The sequence below is a fragment of the Medicago sativa genome, chromosome 5 (genome assembly GCF_051527215.1).
Source record: "Medicago sativa cultivar Bolivia chromosome 5, Bolivia_mono, whole genome shotgun sequence".
Lineage (NCBI taxonomy): Eukaryota > Viridiplantae > Streptophyta > Magnoliopsida > Fabales > Fabaceae > Medicago > Medicago sativa.
The window spans coordinates 12,250,664-12,274,387 of NC_140753.1; the positions used below are offsets into that span (position 1 = coordinate 12,250,664).

A 23,724-nucleotide genomic window follows, 5' to 3' on the forward strand; every position below is an offset into this window, starting at 1 on the left:
TTTGATTACCATCAATCAAGTTTATTACATCAGTTTTTATTACAAGAGAAAATTCATTTTTTATGTTCATTCAATAACGATGCATGTAATCTTTAATACATCATTTATTGAATGAACTTAACGAGTGAACTTTCTTTTACAGTAGAGACCAAGTGAAATATATTAATATATTATTAAAATCGAGTGGAATTTTAATTTGATCTTTTACAATTTTTTTGGGCCCCAATTCGATGACATTTTCATAACGCAAATTAGTCTTATTGTTATTAAAAATAACATGGTCAAACTATGTTATGATTAGTGCATATTGTCAAATTGCAACAGATATTTAATAACGAAGTCAATAACATTTGTCTTTGCATATTAGTATAAAAAAATACGATCAAGTTATGTGAAAAATATACATAATCAAATCATAACTCTTATTTTAAACCAGAATAAGTACCTAACATTGAATTTATTCGCAGTCAATGTGAAACTAACCTCACATTTAAACTCAACAACAAAGTTAGAGTAATTGATTGTGATTATGTCAAGTCCACCATAAATCCAAATATGCACTCAATTTCAGTTATTCAAACCTATCTAATCATGTTATGCGCTTTTTTTAGGGTGCACATATAAGGCACCAGCACAAACTAGCATTTTAGCCTCGAAAAAATTAGTTTACGTCCATCAGAATATGTTGGTCCGTTAGGTAAAGAATTGACATATATTTTATAAAGATGTACGTTCAACTTCTACTATCAATTTTAAGATTTCTGCTCTTCTCCCAACACATTTTGCTCGCTCCCAACTGAACTTTCCAAAATACCCCTGCGTGAGTTAACTCACGCAACGTGAGTTAAGTTGTGCAGCACATGTTAAGATGCGCAGATTTTAACACTTGCGTTACTTAACTAATGCAGGGGTATTTTCAGTATTTCAGTTGGACGCGAGCAAAATTTGTTGGGAGAAGAGCAGAATTCCAATCTCAATGCTGCTGTAAGGGTTTGTTGATAGGTAATTTATAAGCATTTTGCCGACTTATATGTCTTAATCTCAATGAACATCTTAGTACAACTCACTTAAACTTTCTAATATTAATTAATGAAAAACTATGTCCAGTCAAATAAAAAAAAGCATATGCATCTCCTGTCAAATAAAAAAATAATGTATGTTATCATTCATTCACGGTGTTGGTGACCGTGAATTACATGTTGGTTGATCTGGATTCTTGGATTTGGAGTATCTCTTTGGTGTGGTGGGGGTGTGGATCTGGTTTATTATTCTTGTATCTCACTCTACAGTCACACCTGGCTAAAAGTTACCTGGTTCAGTTGTAAGTTACCAACATTGTAACCATGAAAAGAAATAATAATACTCCCTCCGTCCCAAATTGTACGTCGTTTTAGGAGAAAAATTTGTCTCAAATTATATGTCGCATTACAATACCAATGCAACATTAGTGTTACTTTTCCTATTACAATCTTAACTATTTATTACTTTATCTTCTTTCAATTCTTTCATTTATCTTTCCCATATTATTTATTAAAGACAATTTTGTAAAACAACTTAATAATATCTCTTTTTCACATAATATTAATTGCATTTCTTAATATGTGTGAAATGCCCAAAACGTCGTACAATTTGGGACGGAAGGAGTAGTAAATATAAAATTATGAATAGTGTTAAAATGGCTAGTAACATAACTATCCTTAAAAAAAATAACTATCCTGCTTAAAAATAATTTAAATTACCAATGACGGTTGATTTAACGAAAGATATACCAATTAAAAGATGTATTTATATTTAATGTTTGAAAATGCCTTGAATATAATTAATCAAATGAAAAGAACCCACAAAATATGAAAAATAATAAATACTTTAAATTCCATTTTTAAAGTCATCCATATAAAAAATTGGATATTTCAATGCTTACTCAATAATAGTTGCATAGAGAGTGTGAATAATCTTAAAAAAGAAAGTATTTGTCAAAAAAATAAAAAGTAAATGTCACAAAAGATAAGAAATGTGTTGATGGATTGATTTTCACTATGGATGGAAAATTATTAGTGAGACTTATTTAGTAATTTTTGTTAGAAATAACATTAAAAAGATATAAATAAGTTATCCACTTAAACACCCTTTTCCCAAACCCTTGGATCATATTCATGAGGAATGCTGCTCCTCCTCCAATCACAGAAAAGACTGATATGCTTGAGAAAAAATTGGTACTGTTGCAAGATGAATATTAACTCTTTACTAGCGATATATAATATAATATGTGAATTATTAAAATTCAACTCACCTAAACTATTGCTTTTATATCATTATAATATTATCATGATAAAAATGGTTAGACCATTGATAATGTAATATTTAAACCAATTCACATTTAGGATTATAATAATTCAGCGATTTCTTTTTTATAGATAATATAAACATTCTTTTTGACAGAAACATAATATATAAACATGACTATATACATTTATCATTATAATGTATTTTTAGTTTTAAATAATATAGTGATTGCAATATCTCTAACCATGCTGTTTGAGTTTTATAGGTCGAAATAGTAGTTAGCTTCTGAGTTCTGATAATGTTTAATAATCTCCTTTTGCTAACACAAGTGTGACATTGCAATCACGGTTGCCAAAAACTAAAGTTACATTATAATAAATATTAGACAAACCATCTTAATTTGATCATTCAATTCCATAGGAAAAATCAGTCATTTTGACTTTTCTATTTTTAAATAGCATTACAAGAGAATACCAACCAAATCCAAGGATTTGTGTAACGATGAACCTGAGAAAAATAGCAAAGACATGGATGTGCACTCAAAACAGCTGCTGCTAATGGTCGTTGCTGTCATTTATACAAAAGTAGCGACTCAACCGGCCTCACTACCAAACCGTCCAACAAAGTGTGGCTCTGTCACTATTCCCTTCCCATTTGGAACCACCAATAATCCTACCTCAACACATGTACCATTCATGCCACAGAGTAATCAAAGTGTTCTAAACATCTCACTCAATGGTGAACTGCATGTTGCATAGCCAATGCCCAATAGGCAGTGATTGCTATGCTGAAAAGGGTAAACTGGTGAACCAACGCATTTTCAAATCCTACAATTCCTAGCTTTCGTATTTTTCACATTAGACAAGCATTTGGACGTGATAAATTGGCCACAAACTTGGTTTCAAACACAAACTTGAACCTCTAAAATATATAAAAGAAAGCAGTAATAGCCTATTTCAGAAAAGAGATTGGCAACAAGAAAGAGGAAATGGTGTTACGATGGATAAGACTACAACATGAAGGCCATTATGACAATTATCATGTGAAAAAAGGATGTTGCACATTTGGAGTAAAATTCAGCACAGAATAGGCGATGTAGCAACTCAGCAATGCAAGTTTCTAACAGTAAGGCCATGATACTATCAAGTTAGTACACATTCTGAATGGAACTAGCAGCACAATTCAGCTAAACTGACAAAAATTAGTATAGCCCTTGTAACCTTTTCACTACAGAAGTACTATTACAACCGAATCGACGTAGTAAAACAACCACTCCCTGAACAAGGTATGAATCCTGCACTTACCACTAAAAATCCAACCTAAACAAATAAATTTCACAACAGAAAAAAAGAAAGAAACGAAAGCAATAAAAAACAACATCAGTAGAAATAGATGAAACCCGGAACGAAGGCAAACTATGAATTGAATAAAACTTAAAAACAAATGTAAACCATTGTCATTTAAAAATTTCATATAAATATGGGGCAAAAGGATCTCAAAAGAATACCCAAGTAGTTTTGGAACAGACAAGGAATCAAACAAAATTTCAAAATCTTGCAACAAAATAAAACCCTAAGAATCTCTTCAAATAGTCTTAACAGTTAATCAGCCTTAGCAGCAGCAGAAGCAGCTTGTCCCCTGAGACGACCAGTTCTCTTAGCAGCAATGAGACCAACCTTCTGTCCAGGAGGAGCATCACGCCTAACAGTACTAGCATGTCCAATATGCTGGTGGTTACCTCCTCCATGAGGATGTTCAACTGGATTCATAGCCACACCACGAACCTTAGGCCAGCAATTCCTCTTCACCCTAAATTTGTGGTAAGCATTACCAGCCTTAAGCATTGGCTTCTCAGTTCTTCCTCCACCTGCAACTTGCCCAATCATAGCTCTGCACTCACTTGGAACAATCTTCTTTGCCCCTGATGGTAGCTTAATCCTGTCAAAAAATCATCAACACCCATCATCAGTAAAAGTTAAATACTAATGCTAATCATAAAAAACGCGATTGTTTTCTTATTTCTTCTCAATCTCAGTTCTACAGATTCATAATGTACATACAATATGACATTAAGATAAATTACCATCACCATCCCACATAATTCAAGTTTTTATACTAATATTAATTGTAAAAACTGTGATAACTTTGTTACTTCTTCTCGCAATCAATTATACTAAGGGTATAATTTCCATGCATCAGAAGTGCAATAAGTTTTACAATGTCAACTAATCACAATCATTTATATGTGTGACTATCGGAGAATTATGATTGACTAACCGCATAAACTTTCGTGCATATGATGAATTAAAGCTTCATACTAATACAAACTCATGACATACTAATTTCTTAATGACATCAACATAAACTACTAAAAGTTAACATCCACATCATTAATTTTTTAAGCTAATACATCAACAACAACCAAGCCTTATCCCACTAAGTATGTGTTTGTTTTAGAGGCTTCCCAAACGTGGACCAACATTATGTTAGAAGCTACAATATGTGGCTTCTCCATTTCCGCGGTGAAATGGATACAGACATGAGGTGGCAGCAGCATGAATCAAACTGTGTCAAAGTGTTTTATCAAAAATCATGCGTCTTCTCTACACTCATTAATCTCTATATCCTTCTTAATACTAGTTTCTCTTAATAGTTTTTCTAGCTTTTCTCCTACCTCAAGTGATTTAACTCCCCTTCATCTAGTCTACTCTCCTTAATACAGGTTCCATGCGTCTTCTCTACACATGCCTAAACCACCTAATTCTAGTTTCTATCCATTTTTCTACTATAAGTGTTACGCCAACTTGTCATTTCTAATTCTATCTCGTATAGTTGTACTAATAAAAAAATGTGATCATTTTCTAACTTCTTCTCACATTCAATTATACTAATACAACTAATTTCTAAATGGCATCAACATAAATCACTACGAAATACATTAACATAAATCATATTTTCATCATCACCACAAATCATATTTGTATATTTCTAATTACTAAACAACAACAACAACACAAATCTTACAATATGTTAATTAAAAATGGTATATGAAAGAATAATAAAATGAGAGAGAACAAACCTAGAGGTATCATTATCAGGATTATGACTAATAACAATAGCATAATCACCAGAACACCTAGCAAAAGCACCACGATCACCAACATGATGTTCAACATTACAAATAACCGCACCTTCAGGAATCATCCTCAATGGCAAAACATTTCCAACAACAAGAGTAGCTTTTTTCCCACAATAAATAAACTGTCCAGTGTAAAGTCCCTCAGCAGCAACGAAAAGCTCTTTCTGTTTCTTATATCTAAAAGGGTGTCGGAATGTGACCTTAGCTAGTGGTGCACCGCGACCTGGGTCGTGAATGATTTCGTTCACTACTCCTTTGAGGTAACCGTTTCTTTCACCGAAATCGAGACTGCGGAAACGTGCTGGGCCTTTGCGATGGTGGGTGTGGGACTTGAAAACGGAGCCTGCTCCTTTACGTTGTGCCCTGATAACCCTACCCATCTCGCCGGAAACTAAACCTACGACTCTAACCACCGTGCGGCGATGATATGGAAATGAGTTCAGAGAAGTTAGGGTTTGAGGTTTTGGTGATGATATATAGTAACCGGGTTCTTGTTGATGGATATGGATTTTGAGCTGGACAAGCCCATGGATTTTATGGAGTGTTTGAATTTGTAACCTTCTATCTATTCTCACCCCCCGCAATTCTTTAAAACTATTTTCGTCGATTTATCTATCTAGACAACATGGTGTCATAATCTGAGGCAGGGAAGACATTCGGACTTAAAAAACATTTGTAAAAGGATTTATATTTATCTTCCTTTAAATGCATTAGTGTAGCTCAAATCATGAATTCTTGAAGTCTGATGCATGTTTGTTTACTACTAGACCAAATCATTTAGTTCTGCATGTATCTTCTATTAAGGCATGTGAACACTAGTAAGTACCACAACAAACACTTGTAATTATGTGAATTTTCTGTATTCCAATTAATCTTGATACTTTCATCGATTCAGATTAAATGTCACATTTGGATTGTGTGTGATTCTTAAGAGAATAATTAGTTGAGTTGATTTCAATCGTAAAGTTAGTATGATTTAGTAAGATACTCTTATTAATTTTGGATAGTAGGGTAGTTAAGTGAAATGAAATTTTATAAATAAGAATATTATAGTGAAAAAAATAAATGTTGCATTGATATCTTTAATTTATATTTTTTTATTATTGTTGCATATTCTTTTTTGATGGTCTAGTGGCTAAAGATTCACCACTCTAGGTGAATAAGTGGAGAACGTAGAGTTCGAACCTCGACCCTTGCATATCATAATGTCCCTACCAACTGAGCTATACTCTTGAGGACTTATTCTTGCGTGTTCTAGAGTGACTGCTATGGAATATGATGCCAAAAAATAATAGTTTCTTCAATTACCATAGGTTCGCCTTTATATTTGTTTTCTTTCTCTGTATAATTTTCTACGTATTATGGAATACGATGCCCAAAATACGCATCTAAGTTTTTCTGGATTAGACCTAGGTCCAACCTGTTTAAAGCAAGAAATCATCTCATCAATGATGCACCGTCATTTTGTCAAGGTCATCTCTTCGTTATAACTCGGGTAACCAATACTTTACAAAGGTACGTAATTCCTTTTTCAATACATTTATCCTCTCACTCATTCTTTCGTTGACTTTAGCGTCAAAATACTTACATGTACCACATCCTCCTTTACAACGACAAAATGATGTTCAACAAGTTCCACCATCTCATTGGTCCTTTTACTAGATCATTGGCGTTGTCATGTGGGTGCAAAGTCTAAGCCACATAGAATAGATGATAGATCCTTTACTTCATTGGCCTCAATTAAGAATTTTAGTTCTGCTACACTAAAAAATCTCAAATTACTTAGTAATCGAGATCAATTGTAGTTTATAAACAATGCACACACACTCCTTAACCCAACAAACACCTTTTTATAAAAGACAAAATCTTGAAAGACTTATAATCAAAGCAAACAATACCTGAGAAGGTGATGGACATACTTGACGTTTTATAAAAGATAAAATCGTAAAAGATTTATACTCAAAACAAATAATACCTTAGAATGTGATGGACATGTTCGACGGTGGAACATAAGTAAACATGAATTCCTCCAACAACCCTTTACTAGATAGAGGCACATAAATAGATATAATCAATGTAGATGAATAAATGTGTAAAGTTCGAACTAACGACTCTATACTTAAAAGTACCATTCAAGTCAAAAAAAAATTCCTGCATGTTCATATTCGAATTGAACTAACCCAAACATGCACAACCTATGTTAATTTCACCTCGTTCAAAATCGATAAATTGAGACTTGAGCCAAATTATTATATTGGGTCATGTTAACTTGTGCCCTTAGGGCACATGTTAAGCAACCTAAATAGAACAATTTTGCATTGGAAAACACAATATAACAACCTTTAAGAAGTTTAATGCACGCCTTTTGATATGTGTACTTCTATAATAAGTATCTTAACATGTGCCTTGAGGGCACAAGTTAACATTAGCCTATTATATTTTATCATTGTTTCAAACTATATCAACATCATTATTTTTTTTTTGAAAGAATAGGATCATTATCTTAAAAAGTATGTATGTTGTTTCTTATCGCATATTGACTACATATGCGATCTACACAACACAAACTAACAGCTTTCAATGTAGCAGCTTATTTTGAATAATCCCTCAAATTTTTTGTTTTTTTTTTTATAAATGTAATTGGTCGAAAATAAAACATCAATGAACTTCAAGCACACAACTTCTATGAAATAGGAACAAAATTCTATCAACATGTCAACATACCAAAGGAACAAAACAACCTATTCAACTATCACCATTCAAATTCACTCATATAGTGTGAAAATACTCACCAGTCACCAATTAAACGACAACAATTAATGTGGAAAAAGGATGACAAAACGACATAGCACAAAAGTACAAGCAAGGAAAAAAGAAACTTCAATTCAAAAATAGGACAAAATTTACACAAGACAAGACACATAAATTTTGTACTTGTATTTGTAATAATCCAAAAATAAAAATCCAATGCATATATTCTTTGACTACGACGTTATAATATGATTTGTTATTTGTTTTTTGTAATAAAGGTGGAGCCACATGAGGAGCGTTTAAACAGTGACCACACACGCTCACATTTGGCCACCCCGCTCCTCTCTCTCTTCAGTTAGTAATACGGAGTATTATTAATTAACACTTCAAATTCAAATTCATTCTTGGAACTCTCATACAGTCATATCTCATTCTCATTCTGCTCTTCTTCATTCCATCACTCAGATTCATTCTTGTTTTTACTTCTGGTATGTTACATTTTTCATTCTAGATTTTCTTAATGTTTCTATTTATATATACACTCATTAAAATGTTCACTAGAATGACTCACAAGATATTTTAGCTTAGACAGACCATTTTTACAAAACATGACAAAGCTTATCGTCTATGAAGCACAAACACGACACTGATGCTAGCAATAATAATTTGAGAAAATAGAAATGATTGAATGTATTTGTGTCTATGTTGTATTGGATAGCAATACGTCTCCGACACTGGAGACACACCTTCAATCTGAAATGTCGTTGCTACATAGTTTAGGGTACAACTGGCAAGGAAAGGCTATTTTTTTTGGGGAGGAAAAGGGGTTACTTGAAGTTGCAAGCATTTGATAGGTGGTTAAAAGGTTTTGCAATTTTCCCTTTTTTTTTAAAAAAAGAAAAGAAACAGAAAAACCTTTATTGGGAATGAAAATGCATCATATCACTGTAATATGCTGTCATGAAATATTGATTGGATAAATCTAGTTAAACTAAAAGGTTTTAATTTTTAAGTAATAACAGTGACAATTTTTTTTATTATAGAATGTATTTTCAGCTTCTTTCTTATGTTTGATGTGATTCTATAACAAGAATAATATTAATCAGTGCTGTAAAATCCTTTTTACCTGATGATGATCAATTTGAGCATACTTTGAGCAGGGTAGTAGAATTCTGAGATGGACCGTCGAGGTTGGCCGTGGAAGAAAAAATCATCAGACAAAATCACAAAGGCTGAGAAACCATTTGTTACACCTGACTCTGTTGGTTCCACCTTGTCTTCTGTGGCACATTTAGGAAACCAGGTACTTACTTTTTGTCTTAAATTCTTGTGATGGAAAAGTTTTTTATATTCGAAACTAAATTGCTCACTAGTCCTGTTCTTTTCTTATTTTTTTCAGCAGGAAAATTGCACAAATAAGAACTATGTTCAAATTTCAATGGAGTCATACGCGCGTATGTCTGGATTGGAAGATCAAGTTGTAAACATGGAGAATCAAATAAAAGATTTGGAAGCAAATTTATCAGCAGCTTATTCAGAATTAGATAACAAGGAAAGTCTGGTTAAACAACACGCAAAAGTTGCCGAGGAAGCCGTCTCAGGTAGGACTTAATAAAAACTCGTCTATAGACTTTATATTAGTTGAAATATGAAATAATTAGAGTGATCACTCATTTTCTATATTCTACTTGTTAAGAAAAATTGGGGTATGACTCATAGTTACTGATAAGTGGTATTTAAGTACAAGTTGTACCATGTAAACTCTTAAGTGTAAGCTTGATCAATAAAAAGGTACTAGCAGTCACACTGTAGTCAGAGAGGTAGGCGCAATTGGCCAAACTCCGTGCTCAAACATCGTGTGTTCTTTATTTGCTTTTTTTTTTATTTTTTATCTTTTTACTTTTGAACCGGGTCGCTGTTCTAACAGAAAATATCAGATAAAGTTGATTCATACTTGTATGCATTTTAGGTTGGGAGAAAGCTGATGCAGAAGTTGTTTCCTTAAGACACCAACTTGAATCTATCACTCTTTCGAAGCTTAGTTGTGATGAGAGAATCGCTCACTTAGATGGAGCTCTGAAAGAATGCATGAAGCAGATAAGAACTGTAAAGGAGGAAAGTGAGCAAAAAATACAAGAGGTGATTCTTGTGAAATCTCAACAGTGGGAGAAATTCAAGTTAGAGCTTGAAGCAGAAATACACAAATTAGATAAAGGACTTCGCGAAGAAGCTCATGAAAATGCTTCCCTTCTGAGATCACTTCATGAAAGTTCAAATAAAATTGTGAAACTAAAAGAAGAAAAGTCCCAAGTTGAGTCCGAGTTAGAGCTTCAAGAGAAGAATGTTAAGTCGTACGAGAAAGAAATAAGTTCTTTGAAGTATGAGCTGCATATGATTTCTAAGGAGATGGATATCCGAAATGAAGAGAAGAACATGATTATGAAATCAGCAGAAGTGGCAAACAAACGACACACCGAGGATGTTAAGACTATTGCCTTGCTGGAGGGTGAGTGCCATCGGCTTCGTGGTCTGTTGCGGAAGAAGTTGCCTGGTCCTGCTGCATTGGCACAAATGAAGCTAGAAGTTGAAAGTACACGCCACGTCATCAGTGGAATCCATCAAAGAAAAACTACTGGCCTGCAAGAATCCGAGGTTCTTACAAAACAATTGGAGGTGTTTGAAGAAGAAACAAAGAGATTGAAAGAAGCTTTGGCCTCAAGTAATGCTGAATTACAGACTTCTAGGAACTTGTACACCAAAACAGTCAAAAGACTTAAGAGCTTAGAAGCAGAGGTACAAGTTCTTCATCAAGAAAGAAGTTCCCGGAAATCAAATTTGGCAATCAATTATAGGAGTTTCTCAAGTAGAATTTCCAGCAATTCACCGAGCATCACTTCTATATCTGATGGTTGGCACAAGGATCTAGAAAGTCCTGTTGAGTCACTTGCATCCTCAGTTTCTGACCATTTTTGTAACAGTAGAGTTAGAAGCTCAGTTAAATTTGAGAATCGCGAAAGTGAAACTTTCTCAGAGCTGATGGACGATTTCCTTGAAGTTGAGAAAATGGCATGTTCATCAGATAATGCCAGTGTGCAAATTGTTAACAAAGTTAAGAACGACGCCGTAGATAAACAATCAGTTGATACGGTTGATCTTAAGGACAAAAATGAGAATTTAGTGGAACATGAACAGCTTCTGGAAGAACTGAAAGTGCAATTAGTGTCGTCTCATAAATCATACAACTTGGCTGAGATTCAGCTGAAATGCATGACAGAGTCTTATAAGTCACTTCAAACACATGTAGAAGAGTTAGAAGCTGAAAATAAGTTTCTAAAGGAAAAAATAGATGAGCTAAAGAATGATCTCGAAGAGGAAAAACAACGTCATCACGATTCTTTGACGAGGCACAAAGTTATTGAGGAAAAAATGCAAAGGTTTGGCCCATTGGCAACAATATGATAGCTTACATACTGTATAATTTGAGCTTTCTGTTTTGTTTCTCGAGTACTTTCTGATTTTTCTTTCTGTTTGCCACTTGAAGGGACAAGTGTCTGGTGTGTGCAGCGAATTCGGCAGAAAATAACGACATCAATACTCAGAAGGTAATTACATTACATTATTTACTAGTACATATCATATTGGTGATGGTTAGTTGTGTATTATTTCCTATATAGTACCTTCAAACATGTTTTGCGTTCAGTACTGAAATTGATTCAACATATAATGGTCTCTTTGTTTAAAATCGAGGCTGTGTTTACGTTTCATAGAATCACTATTGTATCTGTTTTTTCATTTTATCTAATTACTTCTATATTTTGGTAATATCTTATGCAGCTGTTTTGTAATGTCATTATGTGTAATTCAATCCAACATCAACTAGAAACAGCTCTGATAAATGTTTTTATTACATTTATTTCATCCATGAATTCATTGTTTAATCATAGTTTTTCGACACCTTAATGCCATTACAGGACACAGAACTAGCAGCTGCAGAGAAAAAGCTAGCTGAATGTCAGGAGACACTACATGTACTTGGTAGGCAATTACAAGCAATGTGCCCACAAACTGACTCTAGAAGATTTCAAACAAATGAATCTTCCGTTAAACCGAATTATGGCTGGTCGAATTCTAATGGCTCCTATACCTCAGATGAAATTGATCATACTGAAGCATGTAGTGTATCTTCTACTTCTGACATTCAAGGAATGAATGATGAGTTTTCATCTTCACACAACTTTGGTTCCACATCATGTCTTTCGGACACCGAAGGCAATTTTTCGACAAATTCTTCAATGAAGTCAAGCCAGAGTTGTTACATTCTTACTGAATCAAATTCGCATCCTTCTGCTTCTGCCACAGGGAAGCAAAATTCACATGGTTTGAGTCAATTATTTTCTTCTAAAGAGAAAGCCGGTCACTAGCACTTTTAGTTACTTCTAGAAGTATCAGAGGGACCTCATCGATGATGCTGTACATAGACTATATAGTAAAAAAAATTGTGGACACTGATGTTTGTGTCTGTAATTCTCCTGAGTATATTGAACTTAGATTAAATATTGTTTTTGCCCTAGTCCTTCTATTCCATGTATGTATCACTGAGACTTTACCAAAATTTAGCTGGCTGTGTAAACTATATAGGTATTAAGCCTCATTAGTTATTCAATGGTGTTTCTACTAGGCAGTTAACCATGGTTGAAAACCTAGATGACTAGTAATTACAGTGCTGTTTGAAAAGATTAACAAGTTTAGGAACGAAAACTCAAATGACGTATATTTGCAGGGACTATTTGCACAAATAAGCCTAATTTTGTATCTATGCTATTATAATCAAATTCTCCACGGTGGTCTTATGTTATGGATCCAGGATAAGCTATTATTATGCTATTATTATCCTAGATTTTGGACCTACTTCAAAGCTACAAAATCAACTGATACATGTCCAATTTTTTTTATAAATGTTTTGGGATTTTATCTCTAGTGCATGTAGGACTTCTATTTTTGTTTTTGACATAAGGACTTCGATTTTCTCCAATATTGATTGTTTGGCATTCTGTATAATAAACATTTTTAACATATACTATTGAGTTGACATCAAGTCATAAGAAAATTCAACTTATATTCATAGAGAACAAAAAGTGGATAACATTATTTTGCTTATTATGCATATATAAGAAACTAGTCGGAATGAATGTTGAAGTACATAACCAAACAATTTGGCTCAAGTGGTTAATGAACTTCACCAAAAAACAAATTGTTCATGTTTTACTTATCTCTCGGCTGAACTTGGATTACCAAGGACCCTTAGGAACCTGAGGGTTAACAAAAGAATTAAAGTACATTTGATTAGACTATACATAAAGAATTAAAAAGCAAACATGATTTCAATATCATTTACATTAACTATTTCTTTTATCAATTATATTATGGCATTGACTCAAAAACAGGAATTTCCAAATTTCTAATCGATTGTTTTCAACTTAAGGAATTATTGATGGTTTGGCCAAAAAATACCATGGACCAAACACGTGTGTTGATAAGCATAAGCTGAAATCAAATGCAAGGGTCAACTAATTTAAAAAGAAGAAAAGATTAAATAACCTTATACTCAATTTAGTGCTCAACCACGAATGAAAAATAATAATTCATAAACATGTCATGTGCAAGCTGAATTAAAATTTAAAACTATAGTCTAAAATATGAAGGACCCTGTTTCAAAATGTACCTAAAATCCACTTATGGATTGAAGCAAAAGAAACCAATGAAGACAAAGACATTTGGTCTCGATGAAATTGTGCATACATAAAGTAGAACATTTAGTTTGAAATTTAGGAGACATATTTGATAGTATATAGATTACATTATTCCAATGGTTGTTGATTTTTGTGTTTGGTATTAGTTTAGGCCTTGTTGGCATGCAAAGATGATGAATGTGTTACATTAAAAATAGTAAAGAATTGGTACGTTGGGTAACATAAGCTTTATTTTATTGTTCATGCACTTGACATGTTTGCCCTACAAATTCTTCATCAACCGAACACCTACATGTTTGCTGAAATAATCAATAATGGGTTTTAGATTTGCCAAACAACTTCCAAAAGCAAGTCTTCTATATGATACTATGTCTTTCCATTTTGACTAACATCTACTTATCAATTTCTCAATATTGAATTTCATTATTTTTTAGTACGTATGGCTTGAGTGCTTTTTAAATGGATAGACTTGACTAAAGCTTAATTGTTATGATTAATGTTATGATTAGACCTACTTTTATTCTAGAATTGTAGATAGGAGTTTACTAGTAAAGATGTACTCTCTCCGTCCCGTTTTATCTGAGCCAGTTTGATTTTTCCACACAGATTAAAAAAAATGTATAAATAAAGGGGAAAGTGGAATATATTGTATTGAGAATGATGAAAGTAGTATTAATTAGAGTTATATTGTATTGGGAATGATGAAAGTTGTATCGAAAATTGAAATGACTCAGTTATTTTGGGACACTTTTTTTTAGAAAATGGGTCAGATATTCCGGGACGGAGGGAGTATAATTTAGTCATCATTTCAATAATATCTATAAGACTGAAATTAAAGGATAAACCTAAATGAAAAGTTTTATTTATTTATTTATTTATTTATAAAAGAATGCTTGAAGAATCACGACACCTTTAAAAAAAATAGATTAGAAAGAGTCTTCATTATCAAGAATTGAGGTTCAATTCAAATTTAAAATAGAATGATTTATTAATTAGTTTAATTTATGAGTTTAAAGATCACAAAGTTTTGTACAAATGGTTGGTACACAATGCATGTTAAACTCTAGTATCAAGGACCCCATAAGAACAAATATGATTTTTATGCATATATAAATATGATTTATTTATTTTTTTTATAAAAAAAACAGAGAAAGTTTTTTTGTTGTTGTTAATTAATGGTCATTTTTCAACCATCATTGAGGGGATTTGAAGCTGGTATCTTGAAATTACAAAGTTAAAAACTTATCACTGAACTGAGCTAACACCACAAGTGTAAATATAATTAAACCTAACTTACTTTACCATATTTAATCATATTATTCTCAAAATATCTACTTACTTTACTATATATAAAATGTAAATCCCTATGATTTTACCATTTTGCCCCTAAGAGGGGCATTTTTGTAAATTCCTATTGATGGGGTGTGGTTAGTGCCACCTCATCATTTTTAGGGTGCATTTCCCATTTTGCCCCTCACTATTTTTTTAATTATTTTATATTTTTTTATATTTTTAATAACTTTTATAATTTTTATATTTTTAATAACTTTTAAGCATTTCCCATTTTGCCCCTCACCATTTTTTAATTATTTTATAATTTTTATATTTTTAATAACTTTTATAATTTTAAATTTTTAATAACTTTTAACTATTTTCCAATTTTTATTTTTTTAACTATTTTTCAATTTTTCACCCAAATTCAGTTGCTTCTACATTGCCGTTGTGGGAGATTAATGTATCGTTTGACCCGGCTTTTTTTCAACTTCTCTACATTTTTAAGGAGAAGTTAGGTCAAGCACACTATCAATTATTTTAATTTCAATATATTGTTTAATCATCACAACCTCGCAAATATTTTTATTCACACTGTCATTTAATGATGCCAAATACTTTATTTCAATTTTTCACCCAAATTCAGTTGCTTCTACGTTGCCGTTGTGGGAGACCCGACTTTTTTCCAACTTCTCTACATTTTTAAGGAGAAGTTAGGTCAAACACACTATCAATTATTTTAATTTCAATATTGTTTAATCATCACAACCTCACAAATATTTTTATTCACACTGTCATTTAATGATACCAAATACTTTTATTTCCTTTCTTCAACCTCGCAAATATTTACACACACACATTAACGTTTAGAGTAATATTTTATGTCTATCTGTCTATGTTTTTGTTACGCTGATGCATATAATTTTTTTTATTGTTGCTTGGTTGAGTGCTACCTCACCGATTTTTTTAACTATTTTCCAATTTTTATATTTTTAAAAACTTTTAACTATTTTTCAATTTTTTATTTTTAACTATTTTTCAATTTTTTTTCTCCCAAATTCAGTTGCCTCTACACTGCCGTTGTGGGAGATTAAGATACCGTTTGACCGGATATCTTTTTACTTCTCTACATTTTTAAGGAGAAGTTAGGTCAAACACAATATCAATTAAGTAATTACTAGAACGGGAACTTTTTTTAATGCATAAATTGAGTGGAATGTGATTTGGCCAAAAATTGTTGAATGCTACTTTAAAAAACTACTTCTCGACAATATATTTCACAAACACCTCTTTTCAACTCACGTTGAGAACCTTTTCTTTTATTTTTTAATATTATATTTCAATATGTTTTCTTTTCATTTAACTTTATTTTATTTTCTTTTTTTGAACCGTTCCATTTAATAATGCATCAGATGATAGGATTTTGTATAAGTTTGATAATTACCCGAAAGAGTCTTTCCTTATGTAGTGAGAATATAGTTGATGTAACACTATGCGAAAAATACTCCGTAGCTTTATCATTTACCATCTATTTAACTTGAGTTCTTTGCTTCCATTTTGTAGTCAATGACAACCCAAATATATGTAACAATTGGTCAGGTTCGAGGCTGCTCATCAACCTACATCATCCGGTTGTTGAGAGGTTTAAGACTTAGTAAGTTTGCATTATGATTTCACAATACAGTGTTAGAGTAACTTATTATTTCAAAATCCGATTTGATTGTTTTTTGACCATGTTTCTTGAATTGTTGTCGTGACCTTAACACTTCTCAAGCTCGGAGTCAAAGCTTCAGTTAGAACTTAAGTCAGAGTTTGACTTCTTCTCAACGTACTTCGTACAACGATTTTTCCAAACTGTCTCAAGTTAGGCCAATTGCTGAATTTATAAACTTAGTCAATGTCTGCTTTTTTTATGCACAAACATGCTTTGAGTTTTTTTACGCACAAATTAAAAATACATATTGCATTATTCTTTATTTCATGTGCATAATTTGTGTTAGGAAACATACTGCATCACTATTTGGAAAACAACTAAATTCAATCCTAACCAGTTTGGATTGTATTGAGAGTTGCACCAAATGTTCGAAGACATCAATGTCAAATGGTGCTAGCTATATACGCACATGCGGAAGTGATGCTTAATTTCCATTTGTTTCAACAATGTTAATTGGTCAACAGGATACATATAATGTACATGCATGCATTTATCTAGATTTTATAGGAAGATAATAGGATGATAAATTAGAAGTCATGCTACATTTTCTTTAGCTTAAAATCTGTTATGCTACCTTTATTTTATAAATTATATGTAACTATATTCGCATACATCTTATCCATGTAAATATGCATTAGACTAATATTGCAGTTATTTTCATGTTTAGCATTTCCCAAACGAGGTGTCAAGAACAATTCTGAAAGGAAAGAGCAAAACAATCACTCTCATTGATGACTAGACAAAGAGACAATATAACTGTCACCTCATTACCGCCGATAGAGCAAGCTATGAAAATTACTTGGGTGGGCAGTGGTTCAATTTCTACAGATAACGAGTGATGAAAGAAGGTGGTAAGCTCATCTTTGATCTCGAAAAGTCACAGAAGAACTTGCAAATTCGAGTTGTTCCAAAGTAGATCTTTGTTGAACTATTTGAACTTCTACTATTTTGACATATCGCTTTGGACTGTAGTCGTAAACTATCTTGACTTTGAGATATCATTTGTTCTTTTCATTTTGTCTGATGTAAATATTGGCAAAAATCTCTTTTTGGTTAGTCTATGAAACTTGCAATCTTTTTTATAAACCTAACTATTATGTAACGTTAATATGCACATTGTTGGTTTCTTCATTGGTTCCAATTAGTATCATGTTAATTGTAATGTTGTTTTCCTAATCTCTTGAACAAAATAAAACATGCTCTTTTCCTACAGTAAATCTTTATAATGCTTTGGTAAATGTTTTAGAAATGTACATATATATATATAACTTTTAATTAACACTGCAATTTGTTTTGTACCTAGCACTTCTCAAATGAGATATCAATGACATTTCTAAAAGGAACACGGAAAACAATCACACTCATCGACAAACAAGCTCAAAAAAGGTATAAGTGTCGTTTGATAACGGCAAAGAGAGCAAGTTACAAAAAATACTTAAGCGGCCAATGGTTCAAATTTTGCCGAGAACATATGTTAGAGGTAGGTGATAAGTTAATTTTTGATCTAGAGAAGCCACCTAAAAATATGCACGTTCAAGTCGTTTCCAAATAAAGATTTGGTGTTCATGATCCGCACTTTCAACAGATCACCTTAACTCTAATCCTAGACTAGATTATATTCACTCACTGATGCTACTTCTTTGCTTGACTTCATTTGATGTAAATATGGGTATCAATCATTTTTTGGTAACTCTATAACAACAACACTCTTTTTTATAATTTTGGATAATATGTAAATTCACACATCATTGGTTCCTTTATTGGTTCCAATTGTTTTCATCCTAAATATTATGTCAATTCCTAATCTCATAAACTGATTATATGCTCTCTTAATCAGCCCATACATATTTTATGATGAATCACAATGTTCCATCGTTTTAACATCTCTTCTTTCGAAGATTTTTTTTATCGAATACGTTATTGAACCCGTGCGAAGCACGGGTTTGTAACTAGTGTTTCAATAAAATAAGTTCACGTACAAAAATAAATGAAAAGAAAGAGTAGTTTAGAAAATTCAATTGTTTTTATATTACATCAACAAAATTAAATGAGGTTAACAATTTTTCTTAATATTTTTATATGTAATTAGTTATTTTTCTTGTAATTAAATCCAAATGGAGTACTTTAGAAATCAGAAATCAATTCAAGAGTCTCGTAGTGTTATCGATCAAATCAAAATAGCGTCATGGGGATGGTTCATTTGTAAGAAAGGTGGTCGACTCAACTAAAATTTGCCAATTGGTGTTCAGGTCGGTAGGATTGTTTGAAGGGATGTCAATGAGTATCATGAGTATGGATATTATGATACCCGTTCCTGCTCCGTTGGATAAATATGATACCCGTGTCCGTCCCATACTCTCGTGGGTACTCATTATGCAGATACCCGCGGGTATTGAGGTATTCATGGATACCTGTGGATTTTTGATTTTTTTTTTTTACAAAGAATAACTTTTTTTTAATTACCAAAAAACTTCAACTTTTAAACATTCATACATAACCCATTCAAAATTTCATCAATCATACATAATCCATAGAAAATTTATGATTCTTACATAATCCATACAAATTCTTGAAGTAAAATAAAAGCATAAAAACATCCAAATAAACATCTAAATTTCATATGCATTCCAAATTTCAATAACTTCATTTGACTTCCTAATTCCTGAAATAAAAGGAAATATATATATATATATATATATATATATATATATAAGGATATTTTAGTAATTTACTTAATTTATTATCGGGTATGAGTACCCGTGGATATGGGTACAATCAAATCCGTGTCCGTATCCATATAATAATGGATAGTCAAATACCCGTTTATTATACCCGTGAATACTCGTTTAGCTACTCACCATGTGCCCGTGACAGATTTTACCTGCGGGTACCTGTGGACATGGGTATTTTTGCCACCCCTAGTTTTGATAGATTGTGGTAGGTAAATACTCATTTTTTTTGTTTGAAAATTGCTCTTCTCCCAACAAAAAACGCTCATTCACATACAAACTGATCAAAATATCTCCGCGTGAGTTAACTCACGCTCGGTAAGCTGAAATATAACCTATATGAGTTAACTCACGATGTAGTTATAACCTACACGAATTAACTCACACTAGGGTTATAACCTACATGAGTTAACTCATGTGGGTAGCGAACGTAACTTAAATCAAGTTGAATTTAACACCTTCGTGCATTAACTCTTGCGGGGGTATTTTGGTCAGTTTGTATGAGAGTGAACGTTTTTTGTTGGGAGAAGAGCAATTTTCTTTTTGTTTTTGAACGTACAATGAATAGTCACAATAGTATTTTAATGTATCAAAATTTTAAAATAGTCTCTGATTGTATTACTAGCATTTTAATGTATCAAAATTTTAAAATAGTCTCTGATTGTATTACATTAGTCAAAATAGTCCATAATATACTTAGTTATTGTCATATCAATCCATATAAGTATTTTTTTTTTAAGGATCCATACAAGCACTTGTTTACTATCATATTAGTGCATACAAGAAAAAAGTTATTGTCAACATTGAAGAATTATTTTAACGTCAGAGACTTTTTTGAACAACAAAGTGCACAATCAATGACTATTTTGCAATTTTAATACATAGACTAGTGTCGCTACTCGTTACATATTTAAGGATGAAAATGACTAATCCGTTTGTAATTTGTATATCATATCATCGGGTTGAAATGTCCTTAGCGTGTATTTGGTTACACCATGACAAAATTTATTTTAAGTAAATTAATTCTGTAAAAATTTTAGTCCAATGTAAGGTGAATATATAATGTTTGGATGTAAAAGTGATTTGAATAAGTAATTTGAGTGTAAAACTCAATTTTAGAATCAAAAGCTCTAATTTCTAACATTAAGTAAGAATAAATTGTAAAATAAAACTCAATTATACTCGAGTGCATTTTTTTGTTTTGTTTTTTTTTTAAAAAAACCAAAATGGAATATATATTAAACAACTCTAGGCGCTAAAGCACAAGGAGTGCCAAAACGCCTAGGCACAAAAGAGCACAATCAATCATGTACAAGTCAAGAAGGCGCAAAAATGCAAAGAAAAACAAAGAACAACAAGCTAGAAAATTGAGTTTAAGGCACCAAAAAGACTGAAGCTTTGCCCTTTCACCAAGCGCTAGCAAATTATCCTCCTTTCCTTTGAAAAATCTATTATTCCGTTTTTTCCAAACTGTCCAAGTTACTGACAGCCAAATAATATGCATGGACTCGATCGACTTGTTTGAGAAGCCCCGCAAACCACCAAAATGATGCAAATGTTCAAAAAAGTGACAATGAAAAGCTGTTGAAAAACCAAGCCAATCCGCAATGATATTCCACACTCCACCAAAGAAACCGCACGTAAGAAATAAACGCTCTCTGTCTTCATTAAGACCGCAATTAGCAATGCAACCCTGTTCAAATACAAGCAGGACCTTCCGGTGAAAAAGTTTGTCTCTATCAGGAATCCGGTTGAGGAACAGGCGCCAAGCAAAAATTAACACTTTTAGAGGCGCCGTTTTCAGCCATAAAAACCTGTAATTATTATTATGCTGCTGATGCCTATCAATCTCCATGTCTGTTAAAAAATAATAAGCAGAGGTGTAACAGTTAGAATCATGTAACGTCCAAATCCATCTATCGACACGGTCACCCTGCAAAGAGAAATTAGATAGGCAAACAATACACTCCCCCAATAACTCCTCCTCCCACGAAAAAAGCCTCCTACGCCATTTCCACGCCTCCCCGTTAACCCCCCACCCTCTCGCAAGCATCTCAGCCACCATGTTCAATTTATTCTCCACTTTTAGAGTGCATTTTTTTTGTTGCATATCAATCATTTTGTTAAATGAGAGAGTGAATGATCTCAAACTCTTACATTTCATCTAATGAGGTGATCAGACTCAAATGATTAATTATTATTAATTAAACTTTATTTATTTTCTGATCCAACTCTAAATTACCAAAATCTTTTTCTCTAAAAACCGGTGAAAATAAAACAAGTAAACAAATTCTACATTTCATCTCATATATATTGTTGCCTCATCAATGATATGAGAGACTCAGAGGGGGTAAATACCGAGTACCACCTCTTAATTGGAAGTGTTCTCCAACCCTAATAGTACCATGTCAATAATTAAGTACCCCTTAAGTTCTATTGTGAAGTGACATCATGGTGATATATGATTACGTATGGATACAATATTTTGAAGTGCAAAATCTTAAACTCTTTTCTTATTTTACAAGAAAATCTTAAACTCTTACACATGGTTATATTTAATATTATTTTTTGGTAAATAGAGATATTTAATAATTTAAAAACTAATTTATAGATTTTTAAAAGAGTAAATTACAGGAGATCCTTTAAGTTTGAGGTTTGTAACAAATTGGTCTTTAAGTTATTTTGGTCATACACGAGTCCTGTAAATTTGAAGTTTGTAACATATTGATCATTTATATTATTTTGGTCATACATAAGTCTGTTAAATTTACAAAATTTTCGATTTAGTCATTCTACTATATCATCGTTTTTGTAATGTTTGGGTTATAGTATAACCTACACAAAATACTATTGCATATACGAATCCCAAAAGATAACTGAGATTCATATGTACATATCTTTTTTTTTTGGTTACTTTCATATGTACATATCTAATAATACCATATTATTTTCTTTTCTTTTTTATTTAAAAAAAATCTAGCAGCTAAATTTATAAACACTAACTATTGAGAAGTGGAAATTACAAGTTGACTCCGCGTCCTAACATATCAACCGTCTATGCAATATTTTACCATATGAGATATACTTATGGGACAACAATACCTATACTTATTGCATTTAAATTCTTCCATTGCATATACTCTAAGCTATCTAAAAAATGTATCAGACCAGGGACGTCTCTGTGATTGAAACCTAAGGTATCAAAGAAAAGAACCTAAACTTTTGCTTTATTTTTGTGGCTAAGGTAATCGTATTTTGTTATCTGTTAATTAAGGAAAGGACAAAATGATTAAGGGCTTAATTGTCCAGAAGACCCATTTTATAGACAATGAGGCCCCATTTCCATGTGCCTCAGATGGACAATGTTGTAGATGGATTAGCCTATTAAGCATGGGTTTGTTGAGATGAACTATGTATAATCTGATTTAACTATGATCAATTTTTAATTGCAACTATTGCCAAGTAGACAGTAACATGTGGCCAAGTGGCCAACGTATTTAGTAAATACTATTTACTATGTACTTTTCAGGTAATTTAGAAGGGAAATATCTCAGCAAGAGCACTTCTAATTGTATGGACAAGTACTTTAGGTCCTTTATTTCGGGTGGAAGAGCAAATGAACTATATTTGAAAAAGTCCAAACTCATATTAGCTGTATGATTTGAGAGGGAATAGATTTGCAGCTGTTCCATATTTCTAAAAAATCACATGATAAACTGTATTTCTGTATGGAAATATACATCTGCACGACACAAAAACTGTAGTTTTTCCCAATGTAAATTTCAGAGTGATTTTGGAGGTGGAAAAGTTTATCCTAATTGGAGATCATGCATCATTAAATTACGCAATTTTTTTCTTTTCAAAGTTTACTTTCTTCGAATTTTTGAAATTTTCCTAAACTTTATTTAATTTAAATAATTTTCAAGAATTCTTTTCATGAAAAGATTTTTCTAAACTTTGAATTTTTTTCTTATAACAAAAACAAGCAATTGGGCCACAAGACTAATAAGTAGCAACTTCTTTAATCATGGCATGCGATGAAGAATTTAAACACATCCAATTTCAGTTATTTGGATTTTAGGTCAC

General features: G+C 32.2%; 3 protein-coding genes across 3 annotated transcripts; 1 reads left to right on the forward strand and 2 right to left on the reverse strand.

Moving 5' to 3' along the window:
• Positions 1-3,672: 3,672 nt before the first annotated feature.
• On the reverse strand, positions 3,673-5,867 carry LOC146920103 (large ribosomal subunit protein uL2x-like). The gene is made up of 2 exons (XM_085713491.1): positions 5,363-5,867; positions 3,673-4,221 (listed from the first exon to the last, which is right to left on the reverse strand). Exons 1-2 carry the CDS (start codon positions 5,800-5,802, stop codon positions 3,885-3,887), a joined length of 777 nt encoding a protein of 258 aa, XP_085569617.1. The 5' UTR covers positions 5,803-5,867; the 3' UTR covers positions 3,673-3,884.
• A 2,607-nt stretch (positions 5,868-8,474) lies between these two features.
• Positions 8,475-12,785, forward strand: LOC146920104 (filament-like plant protein 5). The gene is made up of 6 exons (XM_085713471.1): positions 8,475-8,661; positions 9,334-9,476; positions 9,573-9,774; positions 10,143-11,607; positions 11,715-11,775; positions 12,145-12,785. The coding sequence occupies exons 2-6, from the start codon at positions 9,351-9,353 to the stop codon at positions 12,592-12,594; spliced, it is 2,304 nt and encodes a 767-aa protein (XP_085569597.1). The 5' UTR covers positions 8,475-8,661; positions 9,334-9,350; the 3' UTR covers positions 12,595-12,785.
• Positions 12,786-20,893: 8,108 nt separating this feature from the next.
• On the reverse strand, positions 20,894-21,703 carry LOC146920105 (uncharacterized). The gene has a single exon (XM_085711107.1). The coding sequence runs from the start codon at positions 21,701-21,703 to the stop codon at positions 20,894-20,896; it is 810 nt and encodes a 269-aa protein (XP_085567233.1).
• Positions 21,704-23,724: the final 2,021 nt, after the last annotated feature.

Excerpts from the sequence above, each read along its gene's own strand:
- LOC146920103 (XM_085713491.1), bottom strand. The coding sequence starts at position 5,802 with ATGGGTAGGGTTATCAGGGCACAACGTAAAGGAGCAGGCTCCGTTTTC. Across the intron at positions 4,222-5,362 it reads CCTGATAATGATACCTCTAG|GATTAAGCTACCATCAGGGG; the intron begins GTTTGTTCTCTC and ends ATTTTTTGACAG.
- LOC146920105 (XM_085711107.1), bottom strand. The coding sequence starts at position 21,703 with ATGGTGGCTGAGATGCTTGCGAGAGGGTGGGGGGTTAACGGGGAGGCG.
- LOC146920104 (XM_085713471.1), top strand. The coding sequence starts at position 9,351 with ATGGACCGTCGAGGTTGGCCGTGGAAGAAAAAATCATCAGACAAAATC. Across the intron at positions 9,775-10,142 it reads TGCCGAGGAAGCCGTCTCAG|GTTGGGAGAAAGCTGATGCA; the intron begins GTAGGACTTAAT and ends TATGCATTTTAG. Across the intron at positions 11,608-11,714 it reads ATTGAGGAAAAAATGCAAAG|GGACAAGTGTCTGGTGTGTG; the intron begins GTTTGGCCCATT and ends TGCCACTTGAAG.